The following is a 16,130-nucleotide window of genomic DNA, read 5'->3' as shown; positions in this document are numbered from 1 at the left end:
ATTGTAGGGGACTGATGACCATAGCTGTTAAGCCCCCTAGTGCTCAGAGCCATTTGAACCATTTTTAATTATTTGGAGTGGAGAATCACGCAGTACCCTGAGGCAAACCGGTGGAAGGTTTTGGATAAAGTGAATGCCTGGACAACGTTATCTGACATCATTTGAATTGGGAACAGTGAAGTGTGGTGGAGGCTGTGTTCAGGAATGTGGTTTTTTGCGTAGTTAGGTTGTGCCTTCCTTATTGCACAGAAGAAAATGCTAAACGCTGAAGGACATGGACATATTTTGCAGCATTGTGTTTTGTGTAGAGCAAAGGAACATTTTGGAGGCGATGATTATTTTTACAATCATGAAAATGCTCCCTGTTACGAAAAGACATTAGTTTGAACACAATAACATTCCTGAAATGGAGTGACTTGCGCAGAGTTACGGACTGAACTGAATGGAATACCTTTGTGATGAGCTAGATCATCTATTTCACTCCATCATTCAACATGACCATCTTCTATGGTTTCTGCTCTTGAGGAAGAACGGTCTGTCATTCCTCCACAGACACTCAGACACGTCACTGCAAGTGTCCCTAACAGAGATGAACCCATCATCAAGGCGAACTATGTACACATGTACACAGCGCATATTAATGTCGACCAGTAGGTCTGCGGACATGATATGACGATCGAAACCTGCTGTTACTGAAGGATGTTTTTTTACGAAAGCCCTTGACGGCTCTGAAATACGAATTTTTTCATATATGGTACACGTCATAGTTCCAGTGGTCCACATGTTTAGCATTTCATGATGTACATGAGGTACCGCGTTAAAAGCGGAGAAAGGGAGGACGGTTATAGGCAGCATCAACGAAGGAATCATCAGAGACGAGCTATAAGCTCTGACTGGACAAGTATTTCCTATGAAATTGGCGGTCGTTTTTCAGAGGCAGCATCCAGTCGTTGAGGGAAAAATATGTAAAGTCAAGCTTAAACTGAATGGTTCAGCATTTAAATGACTTCTCAGAACAGATATGTCTGATTCGAAATTATTTTGGTCTATGTTCAATAAATTATAGAACATTGGGAAAAAATCTGTAAATAGGAAAAAAAAGGTAATATTCTCCAAAAGGTCACGATTGTTGAGAAAGTACTGAAGGACAAAATTAGCATACAAATCAGATGGTTTGTAATCGACTTGTGTCATATAATTATCACTGATAGTTATGAGAGTGAGATTAGAACTTAATTTGTAACTCACGGGACAGCCATTAGGTTCATCCGTGTAGGGTTGTCATTTAGTAAAAAAACGGGAGGGAGGCGAGTAAAAATCGGAAAGTGGCGGTTAAGTGTTCTCGTTGTCCGTAAATTGTGATAGCAAGTTGTGATAGGAAGTTCGACATTGGCGATAATTCTGTGTTGTGATTTTTTTAGCAGGCTGTGTATGTTAAACCAGCTGTGTAACTTCACATGTGTCAACTGTGTGACCAAATTAAAGCTCACTAATAGCGTTATCGAGGTGAAGCAAATAGTGAGACAATATTTTACGTTTCATGTTATCCATCTTTACTTACTTGATAATCTCCTGATGATGCTGAATATTCTTCACCAGCTGCAAACACATTTTTTCTTCTGAGACATCTTCCGACCAAGGATGGGTAGAACATGGTGGATTTTCATTTCTTGGAAAACTCATTTCATCATTTTTTCTTTTAATTTTAAGTCTCCATTCCTCATGTTTATATCCTTGGACCTTCACGTTTAATTTCTGCATGAGTGAGATGTTTTCATTCAAAACTTGTAGCTCACCTGCAACCATGAGCATCATGTGGACGAAGAAACAGTTTATGCTAACCGTAACCTGGGTGGCTACTAATATGCTGAAAGATTGAATACCATAGAGTATTTCGTAGGTGGGCGTTAGGTACATGTTTCCGGGAAACCAGAGAGGCACTGGGAACTGGTTATTTGATTCAATCGAATCATCCTCGGAACTCAGAAAAATGCGAGCAAGTAGTGGAGTGGAGACCCAACCAGCGAGTGTCGGCAGCGACGCAAACTGTGAAATACCAAGCGTTCGTCAGAACTATACCAAGACGTACCATTGCAAGAAACTGCATACAGATCCTTACTTTCATACCTATCGGCAATGAGGAAAACACTGTAGGCCTATAGGTATTATCTCAGTTGGATTTTGAAAACATACTGAACGAAAAACTTCTTACATACTACGGGATACGTAGAAATGTATTTTTAAAACATTCTCTTGGATTTGCTTTGCATGTGTACTTCGCACCTGAAACTGCAGGGAAACTCGCCGTGACAGCTTCAGGTAAGAGTGTCGTATATCCTCTTTGCTTTCGTCGGTCCTGTAGACTCTTCTGGTGTCGGACAGAAGCTTCAGAAGCCGTTTCAGAGAGTCACCTTGGTAGATGAAGAACGCTGCCTGCAACCAAATAAAGCTTGTAGTCAAAATAACGTTGTAACAAATAACGAACTACTGTACATAACTTAAAATTGAAGCTGGTAAGAAACTTATAAGTCCGACTACTGTGATAGTCTTCTACTGGGAAGTGTCGATTTCGCCGTCGCAGCGCAGCGAGCGCTGACAGTGCACCACTTTATGATAATCTTTATGCCGTCGATGCCGTACACTGCAGTAATCAAAAACTTTTGCTTAAACAGCGGCATTCCCCGCACTATGTTGCCTTCTAAAGACGGCTGGCCCCAGGGTTTTTATCCCCTTCTACGCTGCAGTTGTACCTTTACTACCAAGTACTACGCTGTCTTTATTTACAAGCCTTGCGTATCCTACCCAAATGCATCTTCAGTAGGCTCCACCATCCTGTTATTATTACTGAGTCTCCTGACAGTTTCTGTGCGGCCAGCCACGAATTTCTCTCTTGTGCGAAACTCCTTATCTCAGAGTAGCACTTGCATGTAATGTATTCCGATCTTTGTCTCCCCCTACAACTCCCTCTACTGAGGCTACTCACTGGTACCTTAACGCATAACATATCAATCTCTTCCTTCTTCTTGTCAGTGTTTCTTTCTTCACCGTTTCTACAGACAAAGACCTCTTTCTGCATCTTATCAGTATATATAACTTTTAACATTCTGCTGATTTGCTATTCTATATCCTCCTTGCTTCGTTCTGCACGTATTATTTTGCGTCTACTGAAGCAGATCTACCTCACTTCGTCTAGTGCGTGATCTCAAATTTTGATATTAAATTGATCGCTATTCTCATTTCTGCTACTCCTAACTAATTTTTCTTCTGAGTATTTTCAATTCATCTCCGTAATCATTACATGGTTCATTGTGTTTATTTCCATAGACATGAATTACATAAAATGTGTGAGAATTCCTAAGGGACGAAACTGCTGAGGTCATCGGTCCCTAGACTTACACATCACTTAAACTAAGCTATGCTAAGAACAACACACACATCCATGCCCGAGGGAGAACTCGAACCTCCGGCGGGAGCGGCCACGCAATCCGTGACATGACGGCTCAAACCACGCTGCCACACTGCACGGCCATGGATTACATTTCGTGCAACTGGTGCTGTGGGCATCTTTGTACATTGGTACTGATTCTTTATTAAACACTGTACGTCTTTTACTATGTTTATGTTTTAATACTTTTGAAATAAAAGTATGTTTTTTGAAGTTGGTTGAGTCCAAGTTAATTGAAAAGCAATGCCGGCCATTGTGGCCGAGCGGTTCTACGCGCTTCAGTCCGGAACCATGCAGCTGCTGTGGTCGCGGGTTCGAATCCTTTCTCGGGCCTGGATGTGTGTGATGTCCTTAGGTTAGTTAGGTTTAAGTAGTTCTAAGTCTAGAGGACTGATGACCTCAGATGTTAAGTCCCAAAGTGCTTAGAGACATTTTGGAAAGCAATTTTTTCTTTATTTTCGTGAAGCTGAAGGTGGATCTTAATCAACCAAAACCGGTAATTAGAATATTGTAATTTTATTTTTATTGATATCGAACTAACCAGATAATACAGATCTGTGTGTCTCGTTTACGTGACGACATCCCAAGTCCTACGAACCGTTTATTCCACTCAGTATGACCTATAGCGCTTCTTCACTATCACTAAGGTTAACAGTGTTACTAGCGAATTTTATCATTAATATCATGTTGTCCTGAATCGTAACCCTACACTTGAAACTTTTCTTTATTTCCGTAATTATTTTTTGATGTGAAGAATGAACAGCATGGGCGAGAAAATAGTCACCTATCTTACACCGTTTTTAACCCCAACACTTCGTTGTGGCCTTATCTTCCCTTTTTTATATGTTATCCGTCTTCCCCTAGGTCTTATTCCTTTTTTGCTGGGAATTTCTAATATCTTGCATCATTTTACAGTGGCGAATGCTTCTTACAGGTCGACATATCCACGAACCTATTTTTTTTTACTCTTGCTATCATATTCAATAATAGCAACATCAGAAAAGCTTCACTGATGACCTTACCTTTCCGTTAGTCAAACAGATCGTCATCTAACAGATTCCGAGTTTTCCTTTCCATTTTTATGGATGTTTTTCTTGACAACAACTCAGATGCGTGAGCTATTAAGCCGTATATGCTGCTGTACTCACTCACAAATGCTGCTGCTTTCTTCAAGATCCTGGGGATAATATTTTTCCGATTGTCTGACGGTATGTATCCAGACTTGTAAGTTCTCTAACTTGAATATTCGCAATTACCTCCCAAACTACTAAGGTATATTATCTGTCCATTACCTGATCACAAGTCTTCCACAGCTCTATTAAACTCTGGATCCTGTACATCTTCCAGGCGACACCCATTCCTTCTTCAGTCATGTCATCGGGCTAGTTTCCCCCCCCCCCCCCCCGTCCTAGAGGCCTTCACTGTCCTCTTTCCTCTTTCCAGTTATCCCCTCTCTTCTGTGTACTAAGCGGAGGAATTTCCCTTGGATTCTTAATGTTAACGCCTTTGCTGTTTGTTTCACCGTAGGTAAATTTGACTTTCCTATATGCTCAAACATTCCTTCCGTTGATCATTTCTTGGCTTTTTCCTGCAGCCATTTCACCTTGGGTTCCCAGCACTTCCAATTTATTTCATACCTACTTGACTTACATATACGAGGATTGAAACTTAAATAGTGGCAACTATTTTCTCACAGCAGATACAAAAGAGTTACATGTTTGCGCCTGTTACTGTCCTCCAAAGCAGTCACCAGCCTTGTGTAGAACCCGTAACCAGCGATGTGGAAGGCGAAGTATACCACTAGGAGAGCCTGTTCTGGTGATGGTGCGAATGGAGCGGTCTACTGCCTATCGAATCTCTGGAACAATTCTGAAGCGAATGCCACGAAGTGGTTCCTTCATCTTCGGAATAAAATCAATGTCACAGTCCAGAGAGTATGGTGGCTGGTACAGTACTTCCTAGTTCCATCTACCGAACAGAGCAGCCACAGCATGGGCTGTTAGCGCTCGCGCATTGTCGTGCAAAATGATGGGTGGGTTGGACAGAAAGTGTCACCGCTTCTTGATAAATATGTGTGACTTCTTAAGTAACAGAAACTAGTACGTGGTCCTGGACGGCGAGTATTCGTCACAGACAAGAGTATCGTCAGACTGCCCTGGGAGGTATAGGAGGACCACTCTTGTTCCCTATATGCACAAACGATATGGGGCACAGGGCGAGAAGCAATCAGTGACTGTGTTTGCTGTTGAAGCTGTAGTGTACAGAAGAGTGTCGTCATTGAATTACTGTAGGATACCGGATCACGTAAACGGAATGTCAATTTGGTGTGGCAATGTCGGCTTATTCCAGATGTAGGAAAATGTAAGTTAATGCCGATTAGCAGGAAAAACTATTCTATAAGGTTCGAATACAGCATGAGCAGTGTACTGCTTGGCACAATCTCGTCCGTTTCATATCTAGGCTTTACGTTGCAAAGTCATACGAAATGAAAGTCGGTACTAGGGCCGACTTCAATTTGAGAGATTTGCAGGAAAATGAAGCTTATATAAAAAGGAGACCGTCTACAGAACACTGGTGGAACCCATTCTTAAGTACTGCCGGGTTTCTGGAATTTCCGCCAAGTCGGATTACAGAAAAACAGCGAAGCAATTCAGAGGCGTGCTGTTAGATTTGTTACCAGAAAGTTCGATCAACACACTAGTATTACGGAGATGTTTCGTGAACTCAAATTTGAATATCTGGAGGGAAGAGTATTTTCGTGAAACACTAATAAGAAAATTTAGAGAACCGGCTTCTGCGGCTGATTGGAGTACGATTCTGTTGCCACCAACGTACATCTGGCGTAAGGACAATGAGCACAAGATCAGAGAAATTAGGTCCTGTGGATGGGCGTGTAGACAATGGGTTTTTCTTCAGTTCCACTTGTGAGAGGAACAGAAAGGTAATGGCTAGCTTTGCTACAAGATACTCTCCGTCATACACCGCATGGTGACTTGAAGGTCTGTATGTAGATGTAGTGTAGTTATGAATCTCACTATCCCTCAGTACCTCAACATCCTACTTGTTTGCACCATGGTTGACGAGTCTCTTTAAACTTCGTTCTAGTCTTCATCATTGCTTAACTGTAATCCAAGTCTATGTCTATCTTCCCGTGCCTCCAAGTTTTTATCTCTTCTTGCATTAGCTGTATATATTATTGCAGTTTATTACGGATTGCGGGGCTATTATTATTTCTCGTCTCTTATTCTCCCACGAAGTCCCCATTCTCCAATGACTCTTTCTTTTATCCCCCCCCCCCTCTACTAAGTGCAGATTACCCCTAGGTTATTACATTATCATCAGCGAGAATTGCCTTTTCCATATTCTCATATACTTTCGCTATCCCTTCATCTTCCGCATGTGACGTATGTATTTACACCTGAATTGTGGTTGTCGGAGTTAGTTTTCTGCGCTTTGGATGAGGACAAACCTATCACAGCTTTGCAAGAAACTCACTCTTACAGACCTTGAAATCCGCCTCGACACGTACTCATCCTGCCGTCCTTTTCCTAGATGAAAACTCCAGTACCTGGTCTTAAATTAGAACCTTCGTGTTCCAGCTTCCTTTCATGTATTTTTTCACTTGCCAGTCCAACACAATACCCCTTATCCAAAAATAGCAATCCAATTACTAGAGTTGTTCTTTAATCACTTTTTTCTTAATTCCTACCTCCTTCTTTTCATCCCATTTACTGGTAGCTGACCTCAAAAACTTACACAGTACATCGTCATCATCATCATCGTTATCATCATCCTGTTAACACAAGCAATAGTATGGGGAAAGAAGCACAGCGGCTACACAGCAACGGTGGCGAGCGAATGAAATTGGCACTATTTCGCCATTCGGTTAAGGCCAATCCGGTCACACTTAACGTGTGCACGAGCATTCAGACAAAGCATTGTGCAATGAATTAAAGTGCAGTTAAATATTTAAATGATGTCACACTACCTTTTCAGGTGATCATAATAATGTTATATATTTGGAGTTCCAGCATGATTAGTTTCCTCAAAAATCCACTTTCTACGAAATTTAAAAATAGAAAGTCGTAAACCTGGGTGCAGGTCCTGTTTTATGTGAAACCATACCGTAGAGTTTTTTTGTGAGATTAGTTCTTTTATGTTTCATGATGATAAATAAAAACTGAATTTTGTGCTAAGATTTGTAAAATTATCGTACAACTAACAGTATGTAGAATCTTATAGTCAGAAAGAGTGTCATTTAAGCACTACTGCAGTTGCTTAAGGAGTTCTAACTACAAGTATTGTATTTGCCGTCCGGCGAAAAAATGCAGCGGCAGTATTAAAGCACCACAGAAGCGAAGCAGTATGTAGGTATTATTTCCATCGTCATCATTCGCCAGTAATGTACGTCGCTACGCTTCAGAATGTACTCTAAGTCAGCCGGGACTGCGTGCACTTCTCGGATAGCACTGAAGACGACTGACTTTAACGTTTATCGACCGAATTAGTTATCATGCATTTTTGTGTAAATGTGTAGAGGTGACCTGATAATTTACTGGAAGCTTGTTTAAGTTTCAGTGTTTTATTTTGTTTGCCTCCGTTAGGGTTGTAGAAAAACAGCGTTCCAAGTGGCGCACCTCTTTCACCATTTTTAAGCAGAGCAATTAACTGTACTTGATTAACGGACGGTGTGATAACTAGCAGTGCTTGGAACTCTCATAGAGCTCGTTATGAACTGTGTCAAGCGCTGATTCCAATAGGAAATTTATAATGTGATTCAAAAATATTAATTTGTCCATTTGAAGTTTTCTTGAATATACTGATTTATTAAAACAGTAAAATATCGTTAATCACTGCAGTTCTAGACTCTTCTCGACTATAAGTGCTCAGTTACAAGTTTTTTATTCTTGTTTGACGAACTTGATTGTGGACTGGGTATTGTTGGCAGCAGGTTTCTTCATTACTTTTTGGCTATCGCAAAAAAAAAAAAAATTCAGCCTGTTGTACATGGCAGTGGTAATTAAAATCACGTACAAGCATACTAAGTACACCCTAAAAGAACACTATACCATAGCAATAAATAACCCTCTACCTTTCAGCTGCATCACCTTAACAATTGTTTTTTACAGTAAATCAGTCGAAGGTATAGGTAGCGGGGGACGAAATGACTAATAAAAATAATCGCTGATCTCTTTCGGTTACTAGAATAATGCCAACAGGAAACTAATCTTACTGCGATTATACCTACGTAATTGTTCATAAAGTAGACAATGGTTATAGCTGGATTTGGTAATGCATTCTGTCTGTGGCTTTGCTGTCTCCTCGCTGTCAGTGTCAGTGTTTCAGGTGTATTTTGATTTTGCTAAACACATGTTACACGCACTAATTCACCGTTAGAAAACTGGAAGCGAGAGACTACGAATATACACTCATGCTCATAAATTAAGGATAATTGCGTAATGTGGTGCCACACAAAGTATTACTACACAAAATTGGCGCTAATAGCATAGGCACATAGGGAAAACACACGACACAGATCTGCAAGTTCACGGTATTGGTGATAAATTGAGAAAACCGTCCCGAAACATATATGCTACAAAACGCTACTGTTTCCTGCGCATGTACCCGACATCAATATGGGATATGAACACCATGCACACGTACACAGGTCGCACAACGGGTTGGAATACTCTGGATCAAGTGATCGAGCAGCTGCTGGGGTATAGCCTTCCATTATTGCACCAGTGTCCTGGAGTGTCGAAGGGGTTTGAAGACGTGCAGCGATACGCCGACCGAAAGCATCCCAGACGTGCTAGATATGGCTTAGGGCTGGAGAACACGCAGGTCACTCCATTCGCCTGACGTCTTCTGTTTCAGGGTACTACTCCACGATGGCAGCTCGGTGGGGCCGTGCGTTATCCTCTATCAGAAAGAAGATGAGACCCACTGCACGCCTGGAAAGGCGGACATACTGCTGCATATTGACGTCCCGACGCACTTGACCTGTTACAGTTCCTCTGTCAAAGACGCGCAGGGGCGTACGTGCACCAATCATAATCCCACCCCACACCAACAAACCACGACCTCCATACGGGTCCCTTTCAAGGACATTAAGGAGTTGGTATCTGGTTCCTGGCTTACGCCAGATGAAAACCTGGCGAGAATTACTGTTCAGACTATACCTGGACTCGTCCGTGAACATAAGCTGGGACCGCTGTTCCAATGACCATGTACTGTGTTCTGTGACCAGGGGTCATTGGAATGCACCTTGCAGGACTCCGGGCGAATAAACAATGTCTGTTCAGTCGTCTATAAACTGTGTTTCTGGAGACAACTGTTCCAGTGGCTGCGGTAAAGTCCCGAGCTAGGCTACCTGCAATACTCCGTGTCCGTCTGCGGGCACTGACGGTGAGATATAGGTCTTCTTGTGGTGCTGTACATTGTGGACGTCCGTACTGTAGCGCCTAGATAGTTTCCTGTCTGCTGCAATCGTTGCCATAATCTTGAGATCACACTTTGTGGCACACGGAGGGCCCGTGCTACGATCTGCTGTGTTTGACCAGATTCCAGTCGCCCTAGTATTCACCCCTCATAACGTCGTCAATATATGTTTTTTGAGCGATTTTCAACACACAGTCACCATTAGCACGTCTGAAAACGTCTGAACACTTACTCGCTGCACCGTACTTTGACAGGCACCAGCACACTTCTGCGTATGTGGACTGCTGCCAGAACCCTCGTGCGACGACCCTCAGATCAAATGCACCGCATGGTCATACCCTGAGGTGATTTAAACCCGCAAACCTCCCACCAGAACGTTGTTTCACCGTATATCAGCATTATCCTTAATTTACGAGCACGAGTTTATTTTGACTCGCCATGGAAGACTGAAATTGTCGCAAAATCCACATAAAAATATGAAATTCCACCAACAGCAAGTGGCAAGACCATCAGCATCGCACTCAGCGTCCTTGGACACCTAATTTATTTCTCATTTAATGAAAGTGTTATTGAATGGGTGTTTAGCAGGAACAGATTTTGCTGTACACCAGGTAACACACCACTCAGTTTACAGGAATATTTTATTCTGCTTGAAATTCTCAGGAGGTAATTAATCGTTGCTGATTGGCTGATTGAGAAGTAAGGGGCTAAACAACAAGGCCATCAGTCCCTCGGTCTAGGGATAGTTTAGTCAGGACTAGTGACGTCCGCAAAGGACGGCTTCTGATGATGAACCTTTGTACGAGCAGTGAGACCGAGGCAATTTGGGCAACACTGGGTGCCAGAGCTGAGAAAGAATTTAGGGAGAAGTGCGTGGATTGGATCGAATCGTGAGTCATAGCAGACGACGGGCCTTCCAGGGCTCATGAAAAGGTGAAAAAAGACCCACCCCGCATTAGATCCTCATTATCGCAATGAAGGGCCGCAGTTAGTCTTAGTCGCAAATTGTGTTCTTTGCGGGACACAATACTTTGCATGGTTTCTGTATTTGTGTCTTGATGTCATCGTACTCTAGCAAAAAAACGCATGTAGTAGCATCACGGTTGGAATTACTTCAGTTACTTCCATAACGGAGGCAGTCACAACATTAAATACGTACTGTCCTAGTGTCATTTGTATTTTCGTGACATGTACTGTCATGTGTACATCCGTTCACTGTATTTATTGCGTCCTCTAACTGGGCAAGATGTTTCAATGCCGAACTTGTCTTCATCATTAGGTCAAACAGTGAAATAGCCATGGAAATAATGATCCATTACTGATGCAGGAACAGTGTTTTTGTAATATAAATAGTCCATAGAATTCCTATACTGCATCACTTTTGTGCCAGCCAAATCAAACGTGCCGTGCTAGTAACCAGACTATGTTACAGAGCAGTTGGCGGGTCTCCTATACAGGGTGTTACAAAATGGTACGGCCAAACTTTCAGGAAACATTCTTCACACACAAATAAAGAAAAGATGTTATGTGGACATGTGTCCGAAAACTCTTAATTTCCATGTTAGAGCTCATTTTAGTTTCCTCGATTCACCGCCATGATTTCCTACGGGATACTCTACCTTTGCTGCTAGAACATGTGCCTTTACAAGTACGACACAACATGTGGTTCATGCACGATGGAGCTGCTGCACATTTCAGTCGAAGTGTTCGTACGCTTCTCAACAACAGATTCGGTGACCGATGGATTAGTAGAAGCGGGCCAATTCCATGGCCTCCAAGCTCTCCTGACCTCAACCCTCTTGACTTTCATTTATTGGGGCATTTGAAAGCTCTTGTCTACGCAACCCCGGTACCAAATGTAGAGACTCTTCGTGCTCTTATTGTGGACGGATGTGATACAATACGCCATTCTCCAGGGCTGCATCAGCGCATCAAGGTTTCCATGCATGTATCCTCGCTAACGGAGGAGATTTTGAACATTTCCTGTAACAAAGTGTTTCAAGTCACGCTGGTACGTTCTGTTGCTGTGTGTTTCCATTCCATGATTAATGTGATTTGAAGAGAAGTAATAAAATGAGCTCTAATATGGAAAGTAAGCGTTTCCGCATACATATCCACATAACATATCTTTTTGTAACACCCTGTTTACAAACAGAGGCAACTTCTTGTTGGTTTTGTTCCGGGCACTTTCCTTCACCTCTCTATAGCGACACCTTTGCTGGAAGATACAATTGGAATATAGCATTAAAAAATTGACTACAAATGACTGTAACTGTCAGTCTCAATGAAATTCACCAATAGCAGTGTAACTTAAGATGTTGTTTCATTTTATTTTGAAGGATACCAGTTTTAATATTTCCCTGTGCTATCTTCAGGCCCCTGCAGAATAAAAGAGTCGACTATTTAGTGTATATCGAGGCGTATACCTGAAGATGGCATAACGAAATTCTGAAACTGGTAGCCTTCAACACAAAATAAAATAAAATAACACCTTGAGTTGCACGGCTGTTGGTGGATTTCATTGACATTGACAATTACTTAACCAACTGATGTCCCACGAATAACTGTAGTTTTTATCCAACAAGTTAACAGATTTGCTGTTAAAGATACAAAGCACTGTATTTGCCACACTAAAGGGTCGTCATCCGGAAATGTGAGAGCATAATTCAAAACCAAACTGATGGATATTCAGAACTTTAAAATCACTTACTGTGAGGTGGGTGACAGGGGTGGGACAGCAAAAGGGGAAGCGGTGGTACGAGAGAATCGTGTGACAATGTTTTATTAACACGACTGCCATTTTGGAAATAACTGTTTTGAATGCACGTCATAATTTTCAGTATGCATAGAATCGAAAGACAATATGCTGTTTGACATGTTATTTTAGTATATTCACTTATTTCGGCTTTATTGCCTTCATCACTACATGTCTTGACGCTGTGTATGGACATATGTCAACTATGAGTAAAACATTATTGCTATATGTGGCTGTTGGACGTATTTTTTCCAGCGATGTTTTAAAGTTGCTCAATGATTTGCTGTTGCATGTATATTATAATATGTTTTTTCATTATCTGACAGTTGAAGAAATTCGAAGTTTGACAGCCACTCGTATCTTATAGAACAGGTGTCGCTATCGGAAGGTGAAGACAAGTCCCTCAGTAACGCCAACAAAAAGATGCCTCTAGATATACACGGGACACCCGTCATCTGTTCAGACTTTGTCTCGTTTCTAGCGTGGTACGCTTGATTTGGCTAACGCAAGACAGCTTCTCCTCAAACTTGAATTTCTGCAACTGTCAGCTAAAAAAATTTGCGAATAATACACTAAAACGCCAAAGAAACTGATATACGTATGCGTATTGCCGGCCGCGGTGGCCGTGCGGTTCTAGGCGCTGCAGTCCGGAAGCGCGGGACTGCTACGGTCGCAGGTTCGTATCCTGCCTCGGGCATGGATGTGTGTGATGTCCTTAGGTTAGCTAGGTTTAAGTAGTTCTAAGTTCTAGGGGACTGATGACCTAAGATGTTAAGTCCCATAGTGCTCAGAGCCATTTGAACGTATGCGTATTCAAATAGACTAGAGAGATGTGTAAACAGGCAGAATACGGCGTTGCGGTCGGCAACGCCTATATAAGACAACAGGTGTCTGGCGCAGCTGTTAGATCGGTTATTGCTGCTACAATGGCAGGTTATCAAGATTTAAGTGAGTTCGAACGTGGTGTTACAGTCCGTGCATGAGCGATGCGACACAGCGTACCCGAGTTAGTGATGACCATTTCACGAGTGTAACGTGAATATCAGGAATCGGGTAAAACATCAAATCTCAGCTGAGGGCGGAAAAAGATCCTGCAAAAACGGGACCAACGAAAACGGAAGAGAATCGTTCAAAGTGATGGAAGTGCAACCTATACGCAAATTGCAGGAGATATCAATGTTGGGCCATCAACAAGTGCCAGCGTGGGAACCATTCAACGAAAGATCATCGATATGGGCTTTCGGAGCCGAAGGCCAACGCGGGTGCCTTTGATGACTGCACGACGCGTAGCTTTACGCCTCGCCTGTGGCCGTCAACACCGATGTTGGAGTGGATACATGTTCCTTGGACGAACTCTCCTTTCAAATTGTATCGAGCGGATGGACCTGTATGGATATGGAAACAACCCAATGAATCCGTGGACCCTGCATGTCAGGAAGGGGCTGTTCAAGACGATGGAGGCTCTGTAAAGGTGTGGGGCGTGTACAGTTGTAGAGATATGGTGCCACTGATACCTTTAGATACGATTCTGTCAGGTGACAAATACCTAAGTATCCTCTCTGAGCACCTGCGTCTATTCATGTCCATTGTGCATTCACACGGACTTGGGCAACGCGACAACCCAAAAGTCCATAATCGCTACAGAGTGGCTCTAGGAACACTCTTCTCAGCTTAAACACATCCGCTGGCCACCAGACTTCACAGACATGAACATTATTTAGGTTATCTGGGATGCCATGCAACGTGCTGTTCAGAAGAGATCCCCATCCCCTCGTACTATTGCGGATTTATGGATATCCCTGTAGGATTCCTGTTGTCAGTACCCTCCACCACTACTTCAGACAATCGTTGAACCATTGTTGCACTTCTGCGCTCTCGCGGGGGCCCTACCCGATGTTAGGCAGGTGTACCACTTTTTTGTCTCTTCAGTGTAATCTGCGTGCAACAGCAAATTAGCGAACAACTTTGGAACGTCGCTGAAAAAAAGTATTTCATCCAACGACAACAGATAGCAATAATGGTACTATTGTGATATAATGTATGGTGCAGGCCCCACAATAAAGAAAGTAACAATTTCGTATTGAAAGAGCATCCTGTGACATATCAAAAAGACAGAGAATCACACGAGAAAGGCACCACTGCGTGCCATATGATGGCCTTTTTGTTAATAAACGTGCCTCACAGGTCTCCCCCCCCCCCCCGCCGTTTCCCCCCTCATTACTTGAATTTTAATTTCTGATTATTCACTTGTTATTGTTTTATAAGGTTGGGCCTACACCTACGGTGCGTCCAGTACGTCCATTGTTTGCCTGTAGAACAAGCATTCTCCAGGGAAAACCCAGTGTGGATATAGTGGATACTTTGTGCTAATTGTGGTAACCATCGAAACCACAGCACATGTACAACCTGTATATGGCTGCTACACTATCAGTACTTCATTGTTTGTTTGTGGTTCATTTAATCACTGGTATCTATAGTGTAATTACCAGATTTCAGCCGGCCGTGTTGGCTCAGCGGTTCTAGGCGCTACAGTCTGGAACCGCTCGACCGATACGGTCGCAGGTTCAAATACTGAATCGGGCATGGATGTGTGTGATGTCCTTAGGTTAGTTGGGTTTAAGTACTTCTAAGTTCTAGGGGACTGATGACCTCAGACGTTAAGTCCCATAGTGCTCAGAGCCATTTGAACCAAATTTCAAAGCCGATAAGTATATAATTCCGATCCACCTATGACCAGTGGACGAACCCCTAAGATGTTTCCTTAGTTCGCTACCAAGATTTGAAATTTAATTTTCAGTGCTTCGGACGTCAATTTTTTCAAATTAACAACCAAAATAGAATTCTGGAGATCAGAAAGCGAAAACATATAGTAACGTGAACAAAATTAAATGCTGGCTTCGAAAACGACTGGGAACAGGATAGTTACAAACAGAAAATATGAGATATTTTAGCACCAACCTTGATCAGAAATCCGGAGCAGATACAAATAACGAAACAGCATAATGCGATCTCTTCGAGCTCTGGCGGAATATCCATGATAAGTTTGAGAGCCGAGAAAGTCGGCAGCAGCGCGAGGCAGAATAGCGTCACGGACGCAGACGCTGCTGACCAGATGCGCCCCCATCGCCCCTCGTACCACCACAGGCCCAGCAGACGTCGTATGGAGGCTCCAAAGCCCAGCAGAGAGTGGTGCTCGGTTTGCTTCATCACAGAAGTCGCAGCTCCACAGCCAGCTAATGTCCTGTGAGACGAACCTGCAACATCATCAACGTTTTCTCCAATTTCGGTGGCAGTTGAGTTCTTTCAGGTTAGGCGTTGTAGAACAACTTGGACGATATTCAGTTATGTGAGGGAAGAAGTATTATAGATTAGAGTCCCGTCGATGTCGAGACAGAGATGAGGCACAAATTCAGATTGGTGAAGTATGGTGTGGGAAATTAGCCGTATCCTTTGAAAGAAACTTTGCAAGCCTTTGATTTGGCGTGATTA

At 42.7% G+C, this 16,130-nt stretch overlaps 1 protein-coding gene across 1 annotated transcript in view; it reads right to left on the bottom strand.

The window, feature by feature from the left end:
• Positions 1-15,848, bottom strand: part of LOC126279021 (uncharacterized) — a 35,983-nt gene extending 20,135 nt beyond the window's left edge. Inside the window, exons 1-4 of the mRNA XM_049979454.1 lie at positions 15,600-15,848; positions 2,284-2,433; positions 1,843-2,046; positions 1,562-1,755 (exon numbers count right to left, since the gene is read on the bottom strand). Of these exons, the coding sequence (XP_049835411.1) occupies positions 1,562-1,755; positions 1,843-2,046; positions 2,284-2,433; positions 15,600-15,848 (797 nt within the window). The remainder of the gene's footprint in view (positions 1-1,561; positions 1,756-1,842; positions 2,047-2,283; positions 2,434-15,599) is intronic.
• Positions 15,849-16,130: the final 282 nt, after the last annotated feature.

The sequence above is a fragment of the Schistocerca gregaria genome, chromosome 1 (genome assembly GCF_023897955.1).
Source record: "Schistocerca gregaria isolate iqSchGreg1 chromosome 1, iqSchGreg1.2, whole genome shotgun sequence".
In the NCBI taxonomy this organism is placed as follows: domain Eukaryota; kingdom Metazoa; phylum Arthropoda; class Insecta; order Orthoptera; family Acrididae; genus Schistocerca; species Schistocerca gregaria.
This window is presented reverse-complemented; position numbering and strand designations above follow the sequence as displayed.